Here is a 22,142-nt window from a genome sequence, read left to right on the forward strand (position 1 = left end):
AATCAGGGACCAGGAGGATTGTCAATGGAGGTATACTTATTTTTACATAAGAATTTCAGGCTATTGAATCATTTTATGATAAATCAACATGAACACATATTTTTACAAAGTATATTTTATTCAAGAATAAAAACTAATCAATATATTTGGATACTTAATATTTTTAGTATATCATACAGATGCATATGTTCAGATTTTTATATTTTTCAAAGGGAACAATATAATTTTTGGCTTTACAGTAAAATTATTGATGAAGTAATGAAAAAGGGATTTGTCCTCATATAGTCATTTTCAGCCACTTATCTGACATTACACCAATAGTTATGTTCAATAAGTTTTAACAAATTAAAAATTAAAATCCTGTACTTTCAGAAGTCTTATTATAATACTTGTAATAATACCTATAAGTATTATTATATATTCTAATTTGAAAAATTTAGGTATCGTGATGTTCAATGCTGTTAATGATAGGGTTTAATGCATACAGTGTTCCAACACTCCATCCTCTACCAGGGTGATAATTTCCCTCCACCATGTCTCAGTATTTCCTCCTCTTCAACCATTCATGTCATTATATTTATAATTTTCAGTTATATTTATAAAAAAACATAGTTTGACAAGTATATAAGGGTTCATCGATCCCTGTAATTCAGTGTTTTATATGTCATATGGCCTAATATGACATATAATTCATTGTTTGTATTATTGACATTGTAATGTTAACCCTGTGTCCCATCTTGGGGCTAGTAGCTCAGAGAAGTTCTGGCCTCACTATGGGACATGAATTCCTTGGAACTGAGATGCCCCAACATAGGTGGCTAAGTGATTTTTAAAAAATGAGTTCTTGGGGCTGGAGAGATAGCACAGCGGGTAGGGCGTTTGCCTTGCACGCGGTCGACCCGGGTTCAAATCCCAGCATCCCATATGGTCCCCTGAGCACGGCCAGGGGTAATTCCTGAGTGCAGAGCCAGGAGTAACCCCTGTGCATCGCCAGGTGTGACCCAAAAAATAAAAAAAAAATTAAAAAAAATGAGTTCTTGCCATTTTGGATGTCCATATGGCATTTGCCTTGCATGTAGCTCATCTGGGTTCGATCTCCAGCATCCCACATGGTTCTTCAAGGTTCTCCAGGAGTAAGGTGTCGCCCAAAACAACGCCCGGACAACAAAAAAAGTTGTTTATTGGCAAAATAAAGTTAGAAAACACATGGGCTTAGAACACAGAGCTGTAGTTACCAGAGTTGGGGAGGGATCTAGTGGACTGTGGGAGAGGGAAATTCTAAAACATATTCAGTTACGTCAACTCATGTTATCCAAAATTGAAAAATAAAATAAATAAAACTATTCTAATTTGGTAACATATGTCAGTAACTTCAATTGTATGTTTGAACAAAATTTATCTCGTTTTCTAATGTAAGAATATAAGCCATAAAAATAAGACACATACATAACGGAATATCAATCATCCATAAGAAGAATTATTTAATTTTTTAAAAATTTAAAAAATTGGGGCCGGAGTGATAGCACAGCGGGTAGGGCGTTTGCCTTGCACGTGGCCGACCCGGGTTCAATCCCCGGCATCCCATATGGTCCTCCAAGCACTGCCAGGAGTAATTCCTGAGTGCAAAGCCAGGAGTAACCCCTGAACATCGCTGGGTGTGACCCAAAAAGCAAAAAAAAAAAAAATTTAAAAAATTTTTGGGTCACACCCGGCAGTGCACAGGGGTCACTCCTGGCTCTGCACTCAGGAATTACCACTGGTGGTGCTCAGGGGACCATATAGGATGCTGGGAATTGAACCCAGGTTGGCCACGTGCAAGGCAAATGCCCTACCCACAGGCTATCACTCCAGCCCCAAGAAGAATTCTTTTATATGTCAGAACATGGATGACATTGTGGACATTAAACCAAATGAAATGCATCGCATACAGTATGATCTCTACAGTATGTACAGCATAGAAACTGCAGTTGACAACATTAAGCTGATGACTGCAACTAACGATACCATAGTGTATAGCTGAGTTTCTGAAAGAGTAGATATCAAATGTTTTTAACAAAACAGTGACCAAAAACCAGCAGTTATCTGAGGTGAAGGATGTGTTGAGTAACTTTCAGAAGCAATATTTTTTAACATATTAAATAATCATATTTGTATACCTTAAAAGGATGCAATATTGCATATCTCTTATATCGCAATAAAATGTCTATGCTCTGAGTGGAAAAAAAAGATATGAAAATGAGAATTAGGGGCAGGAGCGTTAGTACATTTGCCTTGCACACTACCATCCTGCGTTCAACCCCTGGCATCCCATATGGTTCCCCAAGAACTGACAGGAGTAATTCCTGATTACAGAGCCAGCATGAACCCCTGAGCATCACTAGAAAAAAATTAGAATTTAAGAAATAAAACTAATAAAATAAAATTATAAATTTTTACGAGTTCTGCTTTTCTGTTTTTCTTTTTTTTCCTTTTCTTAGGTGGTGGTGGTGGGTAGCGTGTTTAGGCCACACTGGACAGTGCTTGGGGCTTACTGCTGGCTTTGTGCTCAGAGCTCACTCCTGGTCATGGTCCATATGTGGTACTGAGGATTGAACCAGTCTGCCATGTGCCAAGCAAGTGCCTAAACCCCTGTACTATCTCTCCAGTCCTGACTTGTTATTCTTAATTATGAAAGTTTTCTTGCCATTTTGGATGTCTATATTATGTTATATAATAACCCCTGACTAAAAGAGTTAATACAAGTATAGCGTAAAATGTCTATGAACAAACTTGCCATTTTATTCCAGTTGTGAACATCTGTTTGTCTTTTTTATCTCTTTTGTTTATTGCTGGTGGGGCTCAGTGGACCATATGCAATGCTTGGGAGCAGGCTTGGCTCCTCTCTCTTTCTCTCTTTTTTCTCTCTTTCTCTCTTTTTTTTCTCTCTTTCTCTCTTTTTTTTCTCTCTTTCTCTTTCTTTCTTTCTTTCTTTCTTTCTTTCTTTCTTTCTTTCTTTCTTTCTTTCTTTCTTTCTTTCTTTCTTTCTTTCTTTCTTTCTTTCTTTCTTTCTTTCTTTCTTTCTTTCTTTCTTTCTTTCTTTCTTTCTTTCTTTCTTTCTTTCTTTCTTTCTTTCTTCCTCCATATCAGAGCAAGTACCACGTCATAGCAAATACCCTACCCGCTGAACTTCTGCTCCAGCCCTATTTGCCTTTTAATCATCCACATTAGTATTGGAGCCTGTTGTTTGGAACCAGGGGAAACTGTTTCCTGTGTAGTTCTTTAAATGGATTTTTAGCTAAAGTGATACATGGGCTGGGCCCTTGCTTCTGTGTAGAAGTCTCAGTCTTAACTATAAAGACCTCAATCTTTAGCCTAAACTGAAAGTTGAAAAAAGTAAAGGCCAGTCTGAATCTCTTCAGGATGTTGGCAACTCCTTTTTTTTTTAAATCAATATCCTTTTTAATATATTGCTACGTATGTTTAAGATACAGTAATTCAGAGAGAAATAATAAATATAACCAGGGCTGGGGAGATGGCTCAAAGGTCTTGCGCACATGTTTTGCATGTGGGAACTGATGACTTTATCCTCAGCAGCACATGGTCTCCTGAGCCCTACCTAGACTGACCTCTGAGTAATGTGCGGAAAGTAACCATTAGGCACTGACAGGTGTGGTTCAGAAACAAATAAAACTAAGGAAAATAATTTATACATAATAAAAAAAATGTTGTCCTGCTAGCTAATCACTTTGTTTCCCTTAATTGGTATGTCTCTTACTTAGCTTATCTCTCATTCTTTTTTCCTTGGGCTGCTCCACCCATAAGCTGCTATATTATGCTAGCATAATATACCCATATAATGCTAAATCTTAGGGATATCAGAGATCCTAGAGATCTTAAATACAGTGTTCATTTCCATAGTTTCGTCTTCTTTTTTAATTAGAGTAAGTTGATTGTCCTTTACTCCTATGTACACTCCAGGATTGTTCTTGCATTCAAACTTAACGAATGGGAAGGAGTTCACATGGAGATGAAAGAGCGCCTGGTATGGCAATGACTCTGCAACTTCTTGGAGCTGAGGAAACAAGATTCAAAAGCAGTATGTGAATGGAAGATTCAGAGTCAAATTCACTTCCCTGTATTAGAAACCACAGAAGAATAATTATTTACAACTTAGCAAACATGCTTACTATGTAGGGGATTTGTTAGGGTTAGAACAAAGATATGATTAGAAGGGCAAACTGGGGAAGTCATTTTTTTTTCCCACTATAACTCAGAATGACTGAATCTGGACACAGAAGTTCTGGATTTGTACTCCTCTTTTGCAATGTTTAATGTTAATTTTCTTTTTTTGCATAATTGAATTAGATAACTTTGTAATTTTGAGTATTTATAGAATTTATTTTATTTATTATACTCATTTATTTAGGACTGGAGCAATAGCACAGTGGGCAGGGCGTTTGCCTTGCACGCTTCTGACCCACGTTTGATTCCTCAGTCCCTCTCTGAAAGCCCAATAAACTACCAAGACTATTCTGCCCCCACGGCAGAACCTGGCAAGCTACCCATGGTGTATTCAATATGCCAAAAACAGTAACAATAAGTCTCACAATGGAGACTTATTGGTCCCCACTCGAGCAAATCGATGAACAACGGGACAACAGTGCTACCAGTGTTACTCATTTCTTCATTATACTTTCGGAGAGCGGGCAAGCTACCCAGAGCATCCCACCCACACGACAAAGCCTGGCAAGCTACCTGTGGTGTACACGATATGCCAAAAACAATAACAATGACAGTCCTCATCCCCCTGATCCTAAAAGAACCCCCAATATGCCATTGGGCTACACTAGCACATGACAGGGACGAATGGAGACGTTACTGGTCCCCGCTCGAGCAAATCAATGAACAACGGGATGACAGTGATCTAGTGGCAGTGGTTATACTCATGTTTCTTCCTAGCTTCCACCTTAGATTCCTCATGACCAGTCTACTAATGACATACACAGGCTGGAGGACAATATGCAATGAATCCTGTGACCAGAATGTGGATTATTATGATATCTATCAATCTTAGTTATGAGAATGTTTTTGACCTTACATTTAGCAGACTTAGAGTATAAAATTGCTTTGTTTTCTTAAGAACACTATGTTTTGTAGACATTTACTTCCTTTATAGAAAGAACATAGTGGTTCTTAAAGTCAAACAGAGAGGATTTGAGATCATTCTATCTAAGCAGTGCCTCTTAAAGTTTGATGAATCTGCTGGAGATTTGCTAAAATACTGATGCCGATTCAGTTGGGGAAGAACCTAAATATTCTGCATTTCTAATAAGTCCCAGAATCTGTACTGCTGCCAGAGACCAGATTTTGATTAGCAAGTCTATATATGTCAACCCCCACCCCATTTCTCATGCAAATTATTAATAGTCACTGTTTTATTTACAACAGCACCAAAATATGTCCTTCTTCAAAATATCCCAAACACCCAAATTTATGCAATGAGTGGAGTCAGTTATGGCAGTTAAATCTATTTCTCTTTACCTTGACAGACTGCTCCTCGTCATTGGTGTCGGCATGCAGGAGGAAGCGTTTGTGTTTTTCAGGGCTCAGGCTTACTATGGACCTATGGCCATCAACAACATCACCTTATAATTAAAAAAATGTAAATTATAAAGTTAATAGTGTACCTCATCTTAATTTAAATGAATGTGACACCAGGGGAAGAGCTCAAGATGTCATTTATTTATTCACATCTTCATTTACTAGTCTGGATCTTAGAAACATTGTCACCAAAATAAAACTAAAGAATCATGGGTCCAGGACATAGCGCAAGAATTAGGGTACAAGCCTAGCATGCATCCCTCCCCCTAAGGTTTGTTTCCCAGCACCACATGGTCCCTGAGTATCCCCAATACTGCAGGACTCAAGCAGCACAGTTTATTCGAGCCTTTGCACTGAACTAAGAATCTAATTGCAGGTGGAGTCCAGGGACCCTGTGAACACTGCTTGGGAGGCCTTTTCCTGCCCGAAAGTCATTAACCAGCTAGAGATAATTCTAAGTTCCTCGAAGAAGATCGAGTTCATTTTCTTCTATGCTTCCTACTGGTGAACTGTGACTCTCCTGGAGACATACTTTGAATGCTGGAAGCCTGGGTTCCAATTTCAACACTGTATGAGTAACCCCAGAAACACCTCTAGAAGTAACCCCAGAAAACAGTGGGGAGTAGCCCTTCAACACTGTCAAATGGGATTCTAAAACAAAACAACAAAATTCTGGTTTACTGCATGTTTGGGGGGGTATTTTGGGGATAACTTCACTGTATCCCTGTAAAGTCGCTGATAGTTGTTTCCTAGTACCCAGCTCCTCTAGTGTAATAATTGAGCATTTCCCACCCTGACTTACTGCAGTTAAGAGGAGCAAAGAGAATGAGTTTTTGCCAATGTGAAGTGAGTGGAGATGTGAGAAATACAAATTCTACCTTGTGTCTTTAAGCGGAAAGAAATTTATGCATTTTTTATCTTTTGCATTTGCTCATTGGACATTGCCATGGTTACAGTCTTGAACCATTTAGATGTGGACAAAGCCACAAAGCAAAAGGAGCCAAGAACCTAGAAAACCCTATGAGTATATCTACCATTTCAGCTCCACTAACAGAAAAAAAGTTTTGTGTAGCTTAAACCACTGCTGTTTCTGGATCTCTGCCAAATGTAGCAAAACTTATGTTGTATTAAACCACAAAAGGGATGGGATGACATCGATGCTCCTTGAATCTGAGATTTCACCATGTGCTTGGGTTGAAGAGAATCTCCTTACACTGGCTTCCTTTTTTTTTTCTTTTTGGTTCACATCCGGCATTGCACCAGGGTTACTCCTGGCTCTGCACTCAGGAATCACTCCTGGAAGTGCTCAAGGGACCATATGGGATGCTGGGGATTGAACCCGGGTCGACCATGTGCAAGGCAAACACCCTACCTGCTGTGCTATTGCTCCGGACCAGACTGACTTCCTTTTTTCATGGGGCATTTTGACTTACCTTTACCCAAAATTTAGAAATTCAAGCAGTATATCCACTTATCTCTGTAAATTACCTGATTCAATTGAGGGTTGAAAACAGTAGTAAGTGAGTAACACTTTGTCTGAAAGAGAACACATAAATTCATTTGGTGAGATATTATTTATTAAAATATTTCCCTACTAACACTAAAATAATGTCACAAAATACATTTCTCTTCTAATATATATATATATCAATAATAGCAAAAAGCTTTTTATGGCTTTGGGAAAGTTCAAAAAATGTTTGAATATGCTCTGATGGATTTTCCAATACAGTTGTTATTCAATATTATTCATAGCACTTATATATTCTTTTTTGGGGTGTGGGGGCACACCAAGCATTGCTTAGGACTTAGTCCTGGCTCTGCTCTCACGGATCATTCCTGGAAGAGCTTGGGAAACATATAGAATGCTGGGAATTGAATCTGGGTCAGTCACATGCAAGGCAAGCTCTCTGCCCACTGTACTATCTCTCCAGTCCCTAGCACTCATACATTCTTCATTAGAAGTTTTACTTTGGTGATATTTATAACTCTGGAAAGATCTAGTGGGTAATTCAGTGATAAGAGCATGTGATCTCTTCTTCCATCTTCCATTAAAACAATTACCACTCAATATCAGCATTCTTCCCTGATGAACTTTAAGCTTCTGAATCTTTCTCAGCTTGTAATATTCAGGCATCCAGTGCCACTGCATTAGAATTAGCATATTGAATCTACAGGATGATTTTTTTCTCTTTACTAGTTGTTATTACAACATAACAGACAAAAATAAATATTTTACCTTTTTCTTGTTCTGTAGTGAGGTCTCGAATATAGATCTCAGAATCTTTATTCTCACAAATAAAATAAACAAGCTGGTTGTCGTAGGTTCTTAAGCAAGCAGATTTCTCTGTGACTGGTAAAAATTCCATCATTAGTAATTCAAAATGCTTGTTTCCACGATCAATTTAGCAACCTTCTAAAAAATATCTCACTAAGTTTTTCCTGGAATTTTTGTTGCTGTTGTTATAATAGAGCCACATTTTATTTGTTACTGTTAGGTTGGTGAAAAATTGTTGTTCTTTTAAGTAGATGAAAACTTTTGGTCCAAACTTTATTAGCTCAAAGGATGAACTAATCTAAATGAGATTTAAAATGATGGTGTCCTCTCTGAAGGTCATGGGAGGCTATATTAATGCATCTATGGTATGTGGGGAGAAAAAAGCTGAAAGAGTGACAGACATTGCATGAAGAAACTTCTATTTTCTGACTCCATATGGTGTAAATTATCCGACTGCTGAGAAGTTACAGTATTTACTTTTTTTTTTGACAGGTTAAAATATTTTATTTGTATTTATTTTACATTTTATTTTAGGCACTTTGGTTTACAAAACTTACTAGTATGATTTAAATAAAACTAGTAGGGTTTAAATAAAACTAGTAGAGTTTAAATTAAACTGCAACTATACTCTCCACCAGAGTGTCTGTCTGCTCCCTCTACCAATGTCCCAGTGCATGCTCCACTTCTCCTCTGTTCTCAGTTTCAGTTACAGTATTTTCATAGGTATGGACAAATCATTACTCATATATAAAGAGACTGTCAGCAGTCCTGAGGTACACAAGCATGAGCCCCTTTTATCCTCTGGCTAAATAATAGTACTTAGATCAGTACTCCATCTTTTAAAAAATGTCCAATCATGTATGAAAAGTGACAGTATCTTATAGCATGCTGGGATGAGCTTTAGCATATTTAGACACCATCTACATGGGTTCTGAAGAATTTTTTTCTATGTATTACAAAATAATGCTTAAAAATATTAAGCAATGTTAAATATTGAATTTGTATATTAACTCCTGTACTAATAAGAAACTTTAATGTCTCTGGGAACTTAACATGTTTATATCAATAATGTTTGAAAGGGCAACATGCAATTCCTGATCAAGTTTTCTTTCTTTTTTTTGGGGGGGTCACACTCGGCAATGCTCAGGGGTTATTCCTGGCTTTGCACTCAGGAATTACTCCTAGTGGTTCTCAGGGGACCATGTGGGATGCTGGAAATCAAACCCGGGTTGGCTGTGTGCAAGGCAAATGCCCTACCCGCTATGCTATTGCCCCTGATCAAGTTTTCTTAATGGCGATTTTGTCACTTCCTGACAGTCACTATCAACATGAACTCTGTGCAAACAGCTAAGACTAATTTAAAATTACTTTTACATTTTTTAAAGATGTATGAGTTGGAAATACATTTGAAAAATAATAATAGCTCTTTTATGTTTATTGTTGAAACACTGAGATTTTGGAGAATGTTTTCTCCTCAAAAGATAATATAGCTATTTTTTGTATAAGTAACGTACATGGTATTTGAATTCATAGCAAACAGTTCAAAATGCTGGTAATTTTCTAACAATAGAAAGTACATGCATTGTAAGAGCAGCTACTTGCACTTAGTTTTGGATATGGATAAATGCACAAAAAAAATCATCTGCAAATGGGACAGAAATTTTGGATATACATGAAGACATATACTTAGAACTGCTTTCTGGAGCAGCACTTGCCGGTAACCTATGTCTTGTCCTTAGTCCCTTCCACCCCCTTAACCACTTATACCTTTGCTAATTCGGATACTTGTATCTGTTCTAGCACTTCTCTCAGCGGAGTTCTTCATGGCCTGTTTGGTTTTCTGTTTCTTAGGAGAGGGTGTCTGGTCACATTGTCTAGCTGCAGGGCATGGGCAGAGGTAGGCATAGATAGTCAGTCTTCACTCTACTCAGACAACAACATTGATTATCTGAAGTGATCAGTCCCTCTAAGCACTTTTATGTCCAGTAGTGCAAAACCATTGAAATCCAGCAGCAAGAAAGCTAGTCATCTAGGTCTTCACCACCCAAAAGCAACGGCTACGAATGTTTTAGTTTAAATACTTTAAATTAATATATATTTATAATTTTGTATTCTTTGTTTTCACATAGCATTATAGGATAACACTTTCTCTTATACTATTTAAAGCTCTTTTGAAAATGACTAAAAATTAGTTCATAGTCTTTACAACTTTCTAAGAGGAAAATTTGGGTAATGAAAAAATATGTGGTCAATGAAGACAGATAAACACCCATCATCATATTGATAAATTGCTAGTTTATATAGTTTCCTTATTGTTTTGGTGAATACCTCTTGGTGATTTCTTTCATAAAGTGATACACTTTAGAATACTTAAAGAGTGTAGCTGTTTTTGGATTATTTCTTTGGTAATCAGTTGGGAGTCTAAATAATAAAAAAATGAGTTTCCTTCATATATTTATCCCTTTATGAAAAGAACAATTGAGGGAGGGATTTTATGATCATATGACTTCTGAGTATATAGTGCAACTATGGGGACCAGTTGCATTTCAAAATTCAAAAATTTGGTCTTTGTTCATTGCAGTGTGTAATAAAATGATCAGGATTAAAAGTAGTCCAAGTGTCCAACATATGAATGTAGAACGAAGTTGTGGAATTTTATGCTGTAAAGTAAGATAAAATTACACAGATGAGTCAGAGGGGGAAGACAAATACTGGATGCTCTCACTTATCTGTGGAATACGGATAGAACAAACAAGAAAATAGACAGATGGAACAAATGAAAAGCTCCTTGCCTTGTATTACAGAATTTATTAACAAACCATAGGGAGTTGGAGAGATAGTACAGTGGGTATGGTGTTTACCTTGCACATGGCTGACTCGGGTTGAATCCCTGGCACCCCATGTGGTCCCCTGAGCCCCACCAGAAGTATCCCTGAGTTTAAAGCCAGAAGTAAGCCCTGAGAACAGCTGGGCATGGCCCCAAAACAAACAGAAACTGTGAAGGAAAGAGTGAACCAGAGGTGATATAAGGGACAATAGTGGAGGGTAGTGGACATTTTGGGTGGTGGTAGTTTACAATAATTTTGATTTAATACTACAAATTTTATTGTAATAATATGAAACTATAATAATTTAAAAAATTTAGATGTTTTGATATTAGAATTGTGTTGTAAAGCAAATATATATGATATATTTTCCTACACTATTTTATATAAAATTCATAGCAGAGTGTAGGAAAGAAAACATTTATATATGTAAAACATTCCTAGCAGAATATAGGAAAGTCTATCATAAAAATGATTTGTCTAATTAGTAAATCCTGAGCACAAGAAACAAAAACAAAATATAGCAAAAATATTTAACTGTCAAATGAGTTCAGATTATATTTTGCTGTCAAATGAGTTGTGAATAACTTTAGATCATTAGACAAATTTTGATTTTTGCAATTCTATATAAGAGAAAATGTTCCTTCACCAAATACATATCAGTCTTCACATAATTGAGGGAAGGGTTTTTAATGATCATATGATACTCATAATCACTTATCTATAATATACACATATATACTGATACATACTGGTTTTGAAGCCATATCCAGCAGTACACAGTGGGTAATCCCAGGGTCCTTGGGGGTAGCTCCTGGAGTTGCTCAGAGAACTGAACCCGGGCCTCCTACCTGCAAAACATGCACACTAGTCCTAGAATACATTTGTGATATCTCCCTAGTCTTAGAATATATTTTTAATAATGTTGGAGGGACAGATATAGTCTATCAAGGTTTTTGATATTAAAACATCTACCATTTACTATCTATAGTGGGGCATGCATTGTACTAATAACTTTATGTGCTATTTCATTTAGCTTTTCACAATTATTTTGCAAGGTAAAGGTTTTGGGGGGTAGGGATATTTTCAGGTACAGATAATGATCTAAACTTTTTAGCAGTCAGGCTTAGTTTCCCAAAGGTATAGGTCTGGTGAGAAGGTGTAACTCAAGTGTCTTTAATATCAAAGCTATTCTTTCTACTACTCTTAAGATAATATTGCATTGTAACTTTAGAGGCTAAAATGACAACAAAATAAAAATTCAAGTAATCATTTGAAATAGCAAAGCTAATTATTAAGAAATCCTTTCTTTATTGAGTCATTTTTAAATATTATTACTTTTCTGGGTTTGAGGGCCACATTGAGTGATGCTCAAAGTTACTCCTGGCTCTGCACTAAGGAATTACTCCTGGCAGTGCTTGGATGTGGGATGTTGGGGATTGAACCTGCTTCAGCTGCCTGCAAGGCAAGCATCCTACTCACTATATTATCTCTTCAGTCCCTTTCCAACCATTTTAAAGAAAAAATATGTATTTCATATTTAAAAAATTAGACATCATATCCAGAGACATGGTGCAGTAGTAAAGTATGTGCCTTGTATGTCCTGATTTTCATCACCAAAATAGCAATGAATAGAACATTTTTTTCTCTCAAAAGAAACATTTTAATTTATTGTTTGAAAACTTTTAAGGTTTTCAGAGTCAAATAGAAAAGGATCTTGAAATACTCAAGTCATTTAAGAAAATAAATCATCAGGAAATTTGATTATTATAGCCAAGTTTTAGTTATTTATAAGTGTTTAAAAAGTAAAATATTGTGAGTTTGCAATCTATTCTATGATTTAAAAATGGGGGGTGTGAGACTGTACTTTCTTTTAGGTTTACTTTTGGCTTACTCCTAGCTCTGAACTCAGGGATCACTCCCAGTGGAGCTTTAGGGGTCATCTGGAGTTCCCGGGAATGAATCAGCTTGGCCATATCCTATCCACTGTACTGTCTTTCTAGTACCTACAACTTAATATTTTTTAATTCTTCAAAATATTTACCTTACAAATATGCCTTTCAAAGTCAAGGGATATTCTCTCTTATTAGTCAGTTTATATTTTGAATTATCTCTATTTGCCTCTTTCAAATGGACATTTACCTTTAAGTATTTCAATTGTCTTCCCAGGTAAAGTGCAGATGATAGTACTCATATTCTTCCTGGCACTTCACAATTTTGCATCACAATTTTGAAATATCAACTGTAGTATTTTACATTTATATGTGCTTTTATAGTGACAAAACAATTTATAAAACTGTGCCACAGCCAGCATAGATCTTGGACTCCTAACAACTAATTTAATACTTCATTAATTGTAACACATTGTCTGTTCAGGGATAGAGGTATAAAACAATACTATCAACATGTTTGTTCTATATATGCTCTTCTTTATGAGATGGGGAGACAGGAACAGCATAGAAACAGTGGTAAAGGACCATTGGCACTTTGGTGTGAGGTGTAGTAGCACTGGATGCCTAAAACATTAATATTGAATATTATTCTAAGTTATGATACCTCAATAAATAATTTTAAAAACTCCATAACTTCCCCTTTCCCCAAAGTCCTTTCATGGTCATGGGGAAACTATAGGAGAAAGTCTCTGCTGAGGTCAAAAATCCACCTTCAACTTAGAGGGGGTTATTGCCACTAGGCAGTCTCCATCCTGCTTGCTTTTTTAGGGCACTGTCTCATCGTAGCTCTTAGGGGAATGTTCACAGTGAATTTCACCATAGTAACAGCATGATGAAATCCTTCCGGCATTTCTGGTGAGTTAATAGGAAGGGGCCCAGACACCATTAATTAGATTTGTCACTGAGAAAGCCAGTGACTAAAAATGAGGACTACGAAATTAATCACTTCATTTTTAATTTCTTCCCATCACTGATTTCACTCCTGTCTATTTTTCCTATATCACTGTATCACTATCATCCCGTTGCTCATCAATTTGCTTGAGCAGGCACCAGTGACATCTCCATTGTGAGACTTGTTACTATTTTTGGCTTATAGAATATACCACAGGTAGCTTGCCAGGCTCTGCTATGGGGGGCGGGATACTCTCAGTAGCTTGCCGGGTTCTCGGAGAGGGGTGGAGGAATCAAACCCAGGTTGGCCTTGTGCAAGGCAAACCCCCTACCCACTGTGCTATCACTCCAGCTCTATCTGTCTATGGTACTTGACTTATGGGACCTCATCTTTACTTGTACCCTTCTTCCCTCTTGTCACATCATTCAATTTCTTTGTTTCTTTTTTATTCTCTCTGATAAGCACATTCTTGTCTTTTGATTAGTTTTTCCATGTCTGCTTGGTTAGTTCCTCCCTATATGCCTCCTTCTAAAGTGTTAGTATTCCAGAGGACCTTTTACTTTTTCCCTCTCCCACTAGACATTTTTTTTTCTGGACAATCTTTCCTGCTTCAATGATTTCATTTGTATCATTACATGCAGGTGACTCTCCAAAGGTAACTCTTTCTTCAGTCTCCTGCTGAGCATTATGTCCTGTTTCTCCTTCTCCACAGGCATTTAGCTTTCAGCTACCTTATAGCATCTACATATGTCTGTTGAGTATCCTGAATTCTGAACCTCTTCACATGAATGGCGTGTGTCTATCTACAAGATAATAAGAAAATCATCTTTTATTTTTTTGGTTTTTTTGGGTTACTCCTGGCTCTGCACTCAGGAATTACTCCTGGCGGTTCTCAGGGGACCATATGGGATGCTGGGATTTGAACCCGGGTCGGCCGCGTGCAAGGCAAATGCCCTACCTGCTATGCTATCACTCCAGCCCCAAGAAAATCATCTTTGCCTTTCTCTACCCCAACATATCCCTTTCATTTTTAGTTACCTTGACAACTAGTATTGCCTACCCAGTTGTTACATTAGAGAACTGAAAATCATTTTTTCTCGGCACCCTTCAAAATATTGTCTTTGCCTTATTGGTTTCACCCTTAAAATGTACTGAAATTGAGTCCTTCCCTTCCGTCTGTTGTTGGGTCAGGATCACATCAATCCCCTAGATAAATTTCGTAGACCTCTGATTTACTTCTATTCCTATTCTTGTCTCCTCACTTTCCCTCTCTTGAACCACCACCAACATGCTGTCTCTAACATAAAAGTATCTCGTGGTTCTAAAAATTCAATGTTTTAAATGATTTTCCTCTGTCCATAGGATAAAGTCAAAGTTCCTTCATGGTAACAGAAGATCTATGGACAGAATCAAACTAAAGCAGCGAGCTTTACTCAGTCCTACACTACTGTTGCCATGATCTTCCAGTTTTTAAAGAGAAGTGATATATTTGTATTTTAATGCAAAACCTACCAAATGTAAAATGCTTCTCGAATTTTAAAAACATCAGTACTGTGCAGAATAAGTGAAATACTTCTATTAGATTGATGGACTATGAGACCCATACTGTGAACTCTGCCTAAGTCCATAAGGAAACTGGATTGTCAAGGAAGGGAATGGAATGATGGATATGAAGAAGAGTAAGTAGCAGTAAAAGAATGGCCGGGTCCTGAGGAACAGTTTCCTAGAAACTACAAAGGGAATAATTTGGGTAGGGACTTTTTTTCAGCTAGTAAAGTAGTGTATATTGTTGAAACTAAGTGCAAAATGCCATAATGGTGACCAGAACTCATGTGGAACCAGATGTAGTGATTGTATACTGAGTTCTGTGGCTTTTTAATTGTGTTAGATCCTGCTAGCCTCCAAAGAGGAGAAAAACTTAAAATGAGCTTTTGTTTCTTGTTGCTTTGAGAGCTCAGCATAGAATATTTAGAAAAATAAGATTTGACATTTTTTTGCACCTTGAGTTTTGAGAAATGACTCATGCCTGTCACACAACTCAGATGCTTCGAATTTTGTGCCAGGTGTGTTTAAATAATAACAACCTTAGTTAAGCCTTAGTTTAGTTTAGCCAATATTATTGTGAAGGAAGATTTGCCAAGGGACAATTAAAATAATATGATGCATTCCAAACACCTACATTATTTAGGAATTATTTTTTATCACTCTTTCTCTAAATTATTTAAGTAAACGACTGAGATAATGTATCTTAAGGGTTGAATTTTAAATTTTGCATCACTGCCAGTAACTGTGGCATGAATTCTAGCCTGTCCCCTCTCTCTCATATCTGTGAAGAACTTGCATCTTCTGGGTTACAAAGAAAATGCATTTTTTTTCTTTAAGGTTTAATTTAGGGATGCAGAACCATTTCCACTAAGTTACTATTGCTTCACATTTAACTCAGCAACAAACAAAAAGACTAATTTGAGTTCTGAGCCATTTAGAATCTATAGTCAATTTTTTTTTCTCTGATAATAAAGAAGAACATGAGTGGACTGGAGCCTCAGAAAAGACAAAAGTGATGTTCTTTAAACACTTTTAAAAATATTTTATTTTTAGATATATTCAGGGAAGTGTGACCTAGAAATTCCACTTCTTGGCACCTATCTCCCAAATACAAAAACATTAATTAAAAATATATGCACATCTATGTTCATTGTAAAAAGTAGGACAATAGCTAGAATATGGAAACAGCTTAACTGTCCAATGACTAATGAATGTATAAATAAATTGTGATACACACACTTAAATGTTATGTAGCTGTAAGAAAAGATGAAATTGTACAGTTTGCTGCAACATGAATGGAACCAATGAGATCATTTTCTATGATGTATTAAACAAAAGTTACATATGGTGAGATGGGGTTTGTTTTCTTTTGTTTTTAGGTTTTGGAGTCATCTGAAGGCATCACTAGATCCAATGCCATTAAGTGTTTTACCTATTTTTTTCAATATGATCTATGAAATTAAGTATGATATCAAGGTCCTTAATCCATTCTCTTTGACTTTTGAGGATGGTGTTAGATAGGGACTTCAGTTTATTTTTATCTACAAATGACTGATAAGTTATCCCTCACCATTTACTGAGGCTTTCATTGTTCCACTTCATACTTATTTTTCTTCTTTATCAAAAATTAACTGTCCAGATACCCTAGGATCTATTTTTTAAGACTCTCGATTCTTTTCCACTGATCTAAGAGTCTATCCTTATTCCAGTACCATACTGTCTTGCTTACTGCAGATTTATAGTATAATTTGAAGTTGGGAAAAGAAAAGCCTCCCTTCTACCTTTTTCATAGAATTACTTTGACAACTTGGCAGGAGTGGGGTGGCATTTAAATTAAACATAAAGACTCAACAGCATTTGCTCTATCAAGCTACCGAGAGTATTACGCCTGCATGGCAGAGCCTGGCAAGCTACCCATGGCATATTCTTTATGCTAAAAAACAGTAACAACAAGTCTCACAATGGAGACGTTACTGGTGCCTGCTCGAGCAAATCGATGAACAACGGGACGACAGTGCTACAGTGCTACATGGGTATTTTAGTAGAACTGCACTGATCTGCACTCTCTATCCCTCCCTCACTCCCTCTCAGTAGTACTCAGAATCTGAATGCAAAGCAAGTGCTCTAACTCCAATATTATCTCTCCAGTTCATCTATAATAAGCTTAAAATAAAAGAGTGTGTGAAGCTGAGTGATGACTTCGTAGGCTGGAGTACATATTTTACATGCTGAACACTGGGTTTGATGCTGGCACTGTGTATGGTCCCTCAAGCACCACAAGGAGTAGCCCATGACCACCATGAGGTGTGGCCCAAAAATGAAACACCAAAGTCAAAGTCAGACACTACTGTGTTACACACTTATTAGACATTCCTGAACACATCAGCTCATAATTCTTGTGGCTTTTATGAGGTGATAGTAAAACTTTTAACAGATAAAAATAGGCTATGAGTAGTGCATAAAAATTTCTTAACTCCTTCTCAGATTAGGAAATTTTTTTAGGACAGTACCACCTACCTAAAATATTGTTCTTTTCTGGAGAAGTTTTCTTGGTTGAAAGTTTTAGTAGTTTAGTCTTTATTTCCAAGTTTCTGTTGAATTAAAATATTAGTTAAGTAGTTTCAGCTTGAAAACAACAGTGACTATCACTATAAAATCTATAACATACAAACAGAAAATAATTATTTCAATGAAATTTGAACATAGTATTCACAATATATAGCTATACTGGAGTGTAGTTGAAGGACAAAAAGAACTGCAAAGAAATATAAAACTTTACTAATTAATAGAAATAATAAGTACATTATTGGTATAGGATTTTTCCTGTAGGGTAAAATAAGTACAAATAAAAAATAAAAGACATCGGGCTTCGGAGATGCTTCAAAGGGGTGACATGCATGCTTGAAAAGGAGATTCTCCCTTCAATCCCTGGCTCCTCCCCACCATCCTCTTCCTCCCCCCCCTAAGAAAAAAGATGTCATGGGAAAATCCCTTTAGTGTTTGTGACTGGGCAACACTTATACAGCAGAAATAAAAATGATCATGTTTCAGTGGAACTGAAGTGGCACACATGCCCATACTAGTTATAGCCACTGCCATGGCACAGTTCTTCAATGGTGGCACAGCTCAGAGCTCCCTGTTTTGATCCTAGGAGTGAATGTCATCGTCCCATTGGAGTGACTGCTATCTTCACTGAGATTGAGATTCTTACCAATTTTCCCATCTTTATTTAATTCTTCTGCCTTTATTGATCAAGAATATTTAGAAGCGGAGAATCTCAGATATCATTTTAGTGGGTCCGTAACTCAGGAGGTTAAGTCTGAAAGATTAAGTGCCTGTGTGGGATCACAAAAGCAGAGCTGGAAACAGAATTGGGTCTCTTGTCTTCCACCTTTATGCCAGAGCTTCACCACCTGTCGCCTCCACCTCATTCATGCCCACCACTTTCCCAACAAATGTAGTCAGGAAAAAAATGATCAAATCTGGAAATTTAACTTCAAAATCTTCATCTTCTACTTCTTTGAAAAAAATTATAAATATTATATAATTATTAATAATCTTTAATAATAATATAGATAGTGCAGTTAGGTACTCCTACTGTGGTCATATTTTAAATTGTACAGAAAATAGTTTAAATAGTACCCTAGACATGATAAATGTTCAGGTAGCACTTAGTCAATAATAAGCAATATGTGTTTCTAGATATATTTGTTCTGTCCTTTACCTAATGATCCTTATGTCCTGGACACAAAATCCTTGACATTAAAAAGTTTCACTGTGTTGATATAGTGTATTGCCATATCAGTGCAAGAGGAAAATCATATTAGCATATCAATAGTTGAAGAGAAAGAATTTGCCAATATCCAGTAACCATTCATGGTTAAAAATGCTCAATAAAATGAGGTAAAAGAAAAATTTCTCAATATAGTTAAAGTCACATACCACAAACCTACAGCTAACACCATACTGAATAGGAAAAAATTGAAAGTCTTTCCTTTAATATCAGGCACAAACTGTTTACAATAGCCAAAATCTGGAAAAAACCCGAGTGCCCAAGAACAGATGACTGGTTAAAGAAACTGGTACATTTACACAATGGATTACTATGCAGCTGTTAGAAAAGATGAAGTTATGAAATTTGCATATAGGTGGATGAACATGGAAAGTATCATGTTAAGTGAAATGAGTCAGAAAGAGAGGGACAGACATAGAAATGTTGCACTCATCTGTGGAATATAAAGTAACAGAATGGGAGACTAACATCCAAGAATAATAGAGATAAGTACCAAGCTTGGAAGCCAGCCTCAATGCTGGTGGAAAAGGCAGCTCAGATGGAGAAGGGAACACCAATTAAATGGTGTTTGGAGGACCTGCTCAGGATGGGAAATGCGTGCTGAAAGTTGACTAGAGACCGAACATGATGGCCACTCAATAACTCTATTGCAAACCATAACACCCAAAAGGAGACAGAGAACAAAAGGGAATTGCCCTGCCATAGAGGTGGGGTTGGGTGGGTGGGGGGTTGGGGTTGGGGTGATGGAAGGGATACTGGGATCATTGGTGGTGGAGAATGGGCACTGGTGGAGGGCTGGGTACTCAATCACTGTATGACTGAAACGCAAGCACAAAAGTTTGTAAGTCTGTAACTATACCTCATGGTGATTCACTAAAAAAATATTGTAGCACTGTAGCACTGTCATCCTGCTTTTCATCGATTTGCTCGAACAGGCACCAGTTATATCTTCATTGAGAGACTTCTTACTATTTTTGACATATTGAATATGCCATGTGTAGCTTGCCAGGCTCTGCTGTGCGGACGGGAGACTCTCGGTAGCTTGCCAGATTCTCTGAGAGGGATGGAGGAATCAAACCCGGGTCTGCCGCGTGCAAGGCAAACGCCCTACCCGCTGTGCTGAGTCTAGAGGTATCTTCAATAATTCAATGCCATTGCCCAAGCAAATGGAAGCGAAGATAAACAAATAGAGTTACCTCAAATTCAGAAGCATTTGTACCACAAAAAGATGATGATAAAAAATAAAAAGACAATCCACAACTGGGAGAAAATACTTATTGACCACCCTTCTGACAAAGGAATGATATCCAAGATATATAAGGCAGTGATAAAAGTTAACAAAAAGTACTAAGCAATTTCATCAAAAAGAAGGAAGAAGAGATGAACAGAAACTTCCTCAAAAAATATACCAATAGGTACATGAAAAAATGTTCTACTTCACTGATATGAGGGAAATGCAAGTCAAAGTAACATTGTGATATCATCTTGTGCCAGTGAAAATCACACAAATGAAAAAGAATGAAAACAACCATTGTTGGCATGCATGAGTGGAGCCCTTGTCTACTACTAGTGAGAATGTTGATGTGTTCAACTTTTTTGGAGAACAATTTTTAAAAAAACTAATAATTAAGTTTCCACATGACCCAACAATCTCACTTCTGGGCATCAAATTCAAGGGTCCAGATACTCTGTTCAGAAAAGGCATTTGCACTCCTGTGTTCATTGCTGCACTATTCATAACAGTTAAAATCTGGAAACTACCCAAGTTTCCCAGAATAGATGACTGGATAAAGAATCTGTAGTATATCAAAATGGAATACTATTTGAACATAAAAATTTTGCAATTTGCTACTATTTGGATAAAACTGAATGGTATCATGCTGAATGATGTAAGTCACATGGAATCATCTCTCTCATGTGTGGGATATAAAGAAGCATATCACCAGAAGTTACAAAACCCAAGAACTGGTCTATAGTAGTAGTCTATAGGAGAGTTAGAGATCACCGTGATAGTAAGACTTGGGGGTGGTGAAGAGGGAGATCCAGAGGTGGGGGGTACAGAGAGGAGATCCTAGTACTATGTGGAAGGAAATGGCCCCCTGCTGTGTAAGGTGTAGAATGTTGTATACATGAAACCCATCATCAACACTATTGTGAAATTGTCAAGCATAGTGAGAAAAAAAAAGACACAAAGATGATGGTGGAGGGAAACAGACACTCTGGTGGGGATGCCTTACTGGAACATTGTATGTATGAAACCTAATCATTGACAATATTGTAAATCATGGTGCCTCAAATAAAATTTTGTTTAGAATTTCATTCTCAAATACATTTGGATATGTTTTACTCTATTCTGCTTTCTGGAAGTCAAAACTCTCACTGGTCTAATGTTGCTAAGCCTTTGTTGAAGAATAGTGAATAGCCTTACTTAACTAATAATTTCCAACAATTATTTGATCTTGTAACCTCTCCACCCCATCTACTAACATCTTATGAACTATTTTTTGGGAATACAGCTTTTCCAAAAATGAACATTTGCTTGCAGAGTTAAATAAAGTAAGTGAAACATTGACAGATCACATTTATGATGAAGTCATTGCCACAAAAAATTTCAGCTGCTTTCTAAGAATCTCATGAGAATTTAAGAAATATGGTCATAGAATTTTGAAGACAAAGCGCTTTTTAAAAACAGCATACACATATTTTACTTAAAAATATAATTCTTTTAACCATTTGTTTAGACTTAGAATTTATTTTTTACTCTTATTTTAAATCAGAAATATTTCAGAATCTATGGCTGCATAATTGTCATTAATTTTTACAACTACTTTTCCAGTAAAGTATGGCAAATTTTTTTCGCATTGGTTTTTATACTCACCTAAATAATGAATAAAAGGGGGTAATCTCAAATGATAAAATTTTCAGTAGTTAGCACTTGGTTGTTGACCCAGTTAAATGCTAGCTCTACTTATATATACACACACTCACACACCTGAGCTAAGCAAGTCATTTATAGCATTTGAAGAATGAGGTGGTGTTACTAGAACTTGTTGAGTGGGTTTGATTATGAGGGAGCATATCATATTCCTGATCAAACTCTAAACAGCTCTTAGATTGTTTAAACTATGGCACTTTCACTGAGTTATACTTAGTTAATCATTAATTTTAATAAAACTTCATGACATAAATTCTCTGTAGTGTCTTTTACTCAGTACATATCATAAAAGGGCACAAAGTATTTGCTTTTCTCTTTTTCACATAAAACAAAAAATATTTTTTA

The 22,142-nt window shown here is 36.6% G+C and overlaps 1 protein-coding gene across 3 annotated transcripts in view; it reads right to left on the reverse strand.

Annotated features, from left to right (window-relative positions):
- Positions 1–1,024: 1,024 nt before the first annotated feature.
- Positions 1,025–22,142, reverse strand: part of IL33 (interleukin 33) — a 61,681-nt gene continuing 40,563 nt past the window's right edge. The window contains exons 3-9 of one of the 3 annotated variants that reach the window (XM_055118803.1): positions 17,583–17,660; positions 11,433–11,527; positions 9,623–9,733; positions 7,817–7,930; positions 7,069–7,116; positions 5,521–5,624; positions 1,025–4,051 (exon numbers count right to left, since the gene is read on the reverse strand). In XM_055118803.1, the coding sequence (XP_054974778.1) occupies positions 3,839–4,051; positions 5,521–5,624; positions 7,069–7,116; positions 7,817–7,930; positions 9,623–9,733; positions 11,433–11,527; positions 17,583–17,660 (763 nt within the window). In that variant the 3' untranslated portion in view covers positions 1,025–3,838. The remainder of the gene's footprint in view (positions 4,052–5,520; positions 5,625–7,068; positions 7,117–7,816; positions 7,931–9,622; positions 9,734–11,432; positions 11,528–17,582; positions 17,661–22,142) is intronic. The other 2 variants (XM_055118811.1, XM_012931690.2) reach the window with 2 other exon arrangements.

Source organism: Sorex araneus, chromosome 1, assembly GCF_027595985.1.
Source record: "Sorex araneus isolate mSorAra2 chromosome 1, mSorAra2.pri, whole genome shotgun sequence".
NCBI classification, from domain to species: Eukaryota; Metazoa; Chordata; class Mammalia; order Eulipotyphla; family Soricidae; genus Sorex; species Sorex araneus.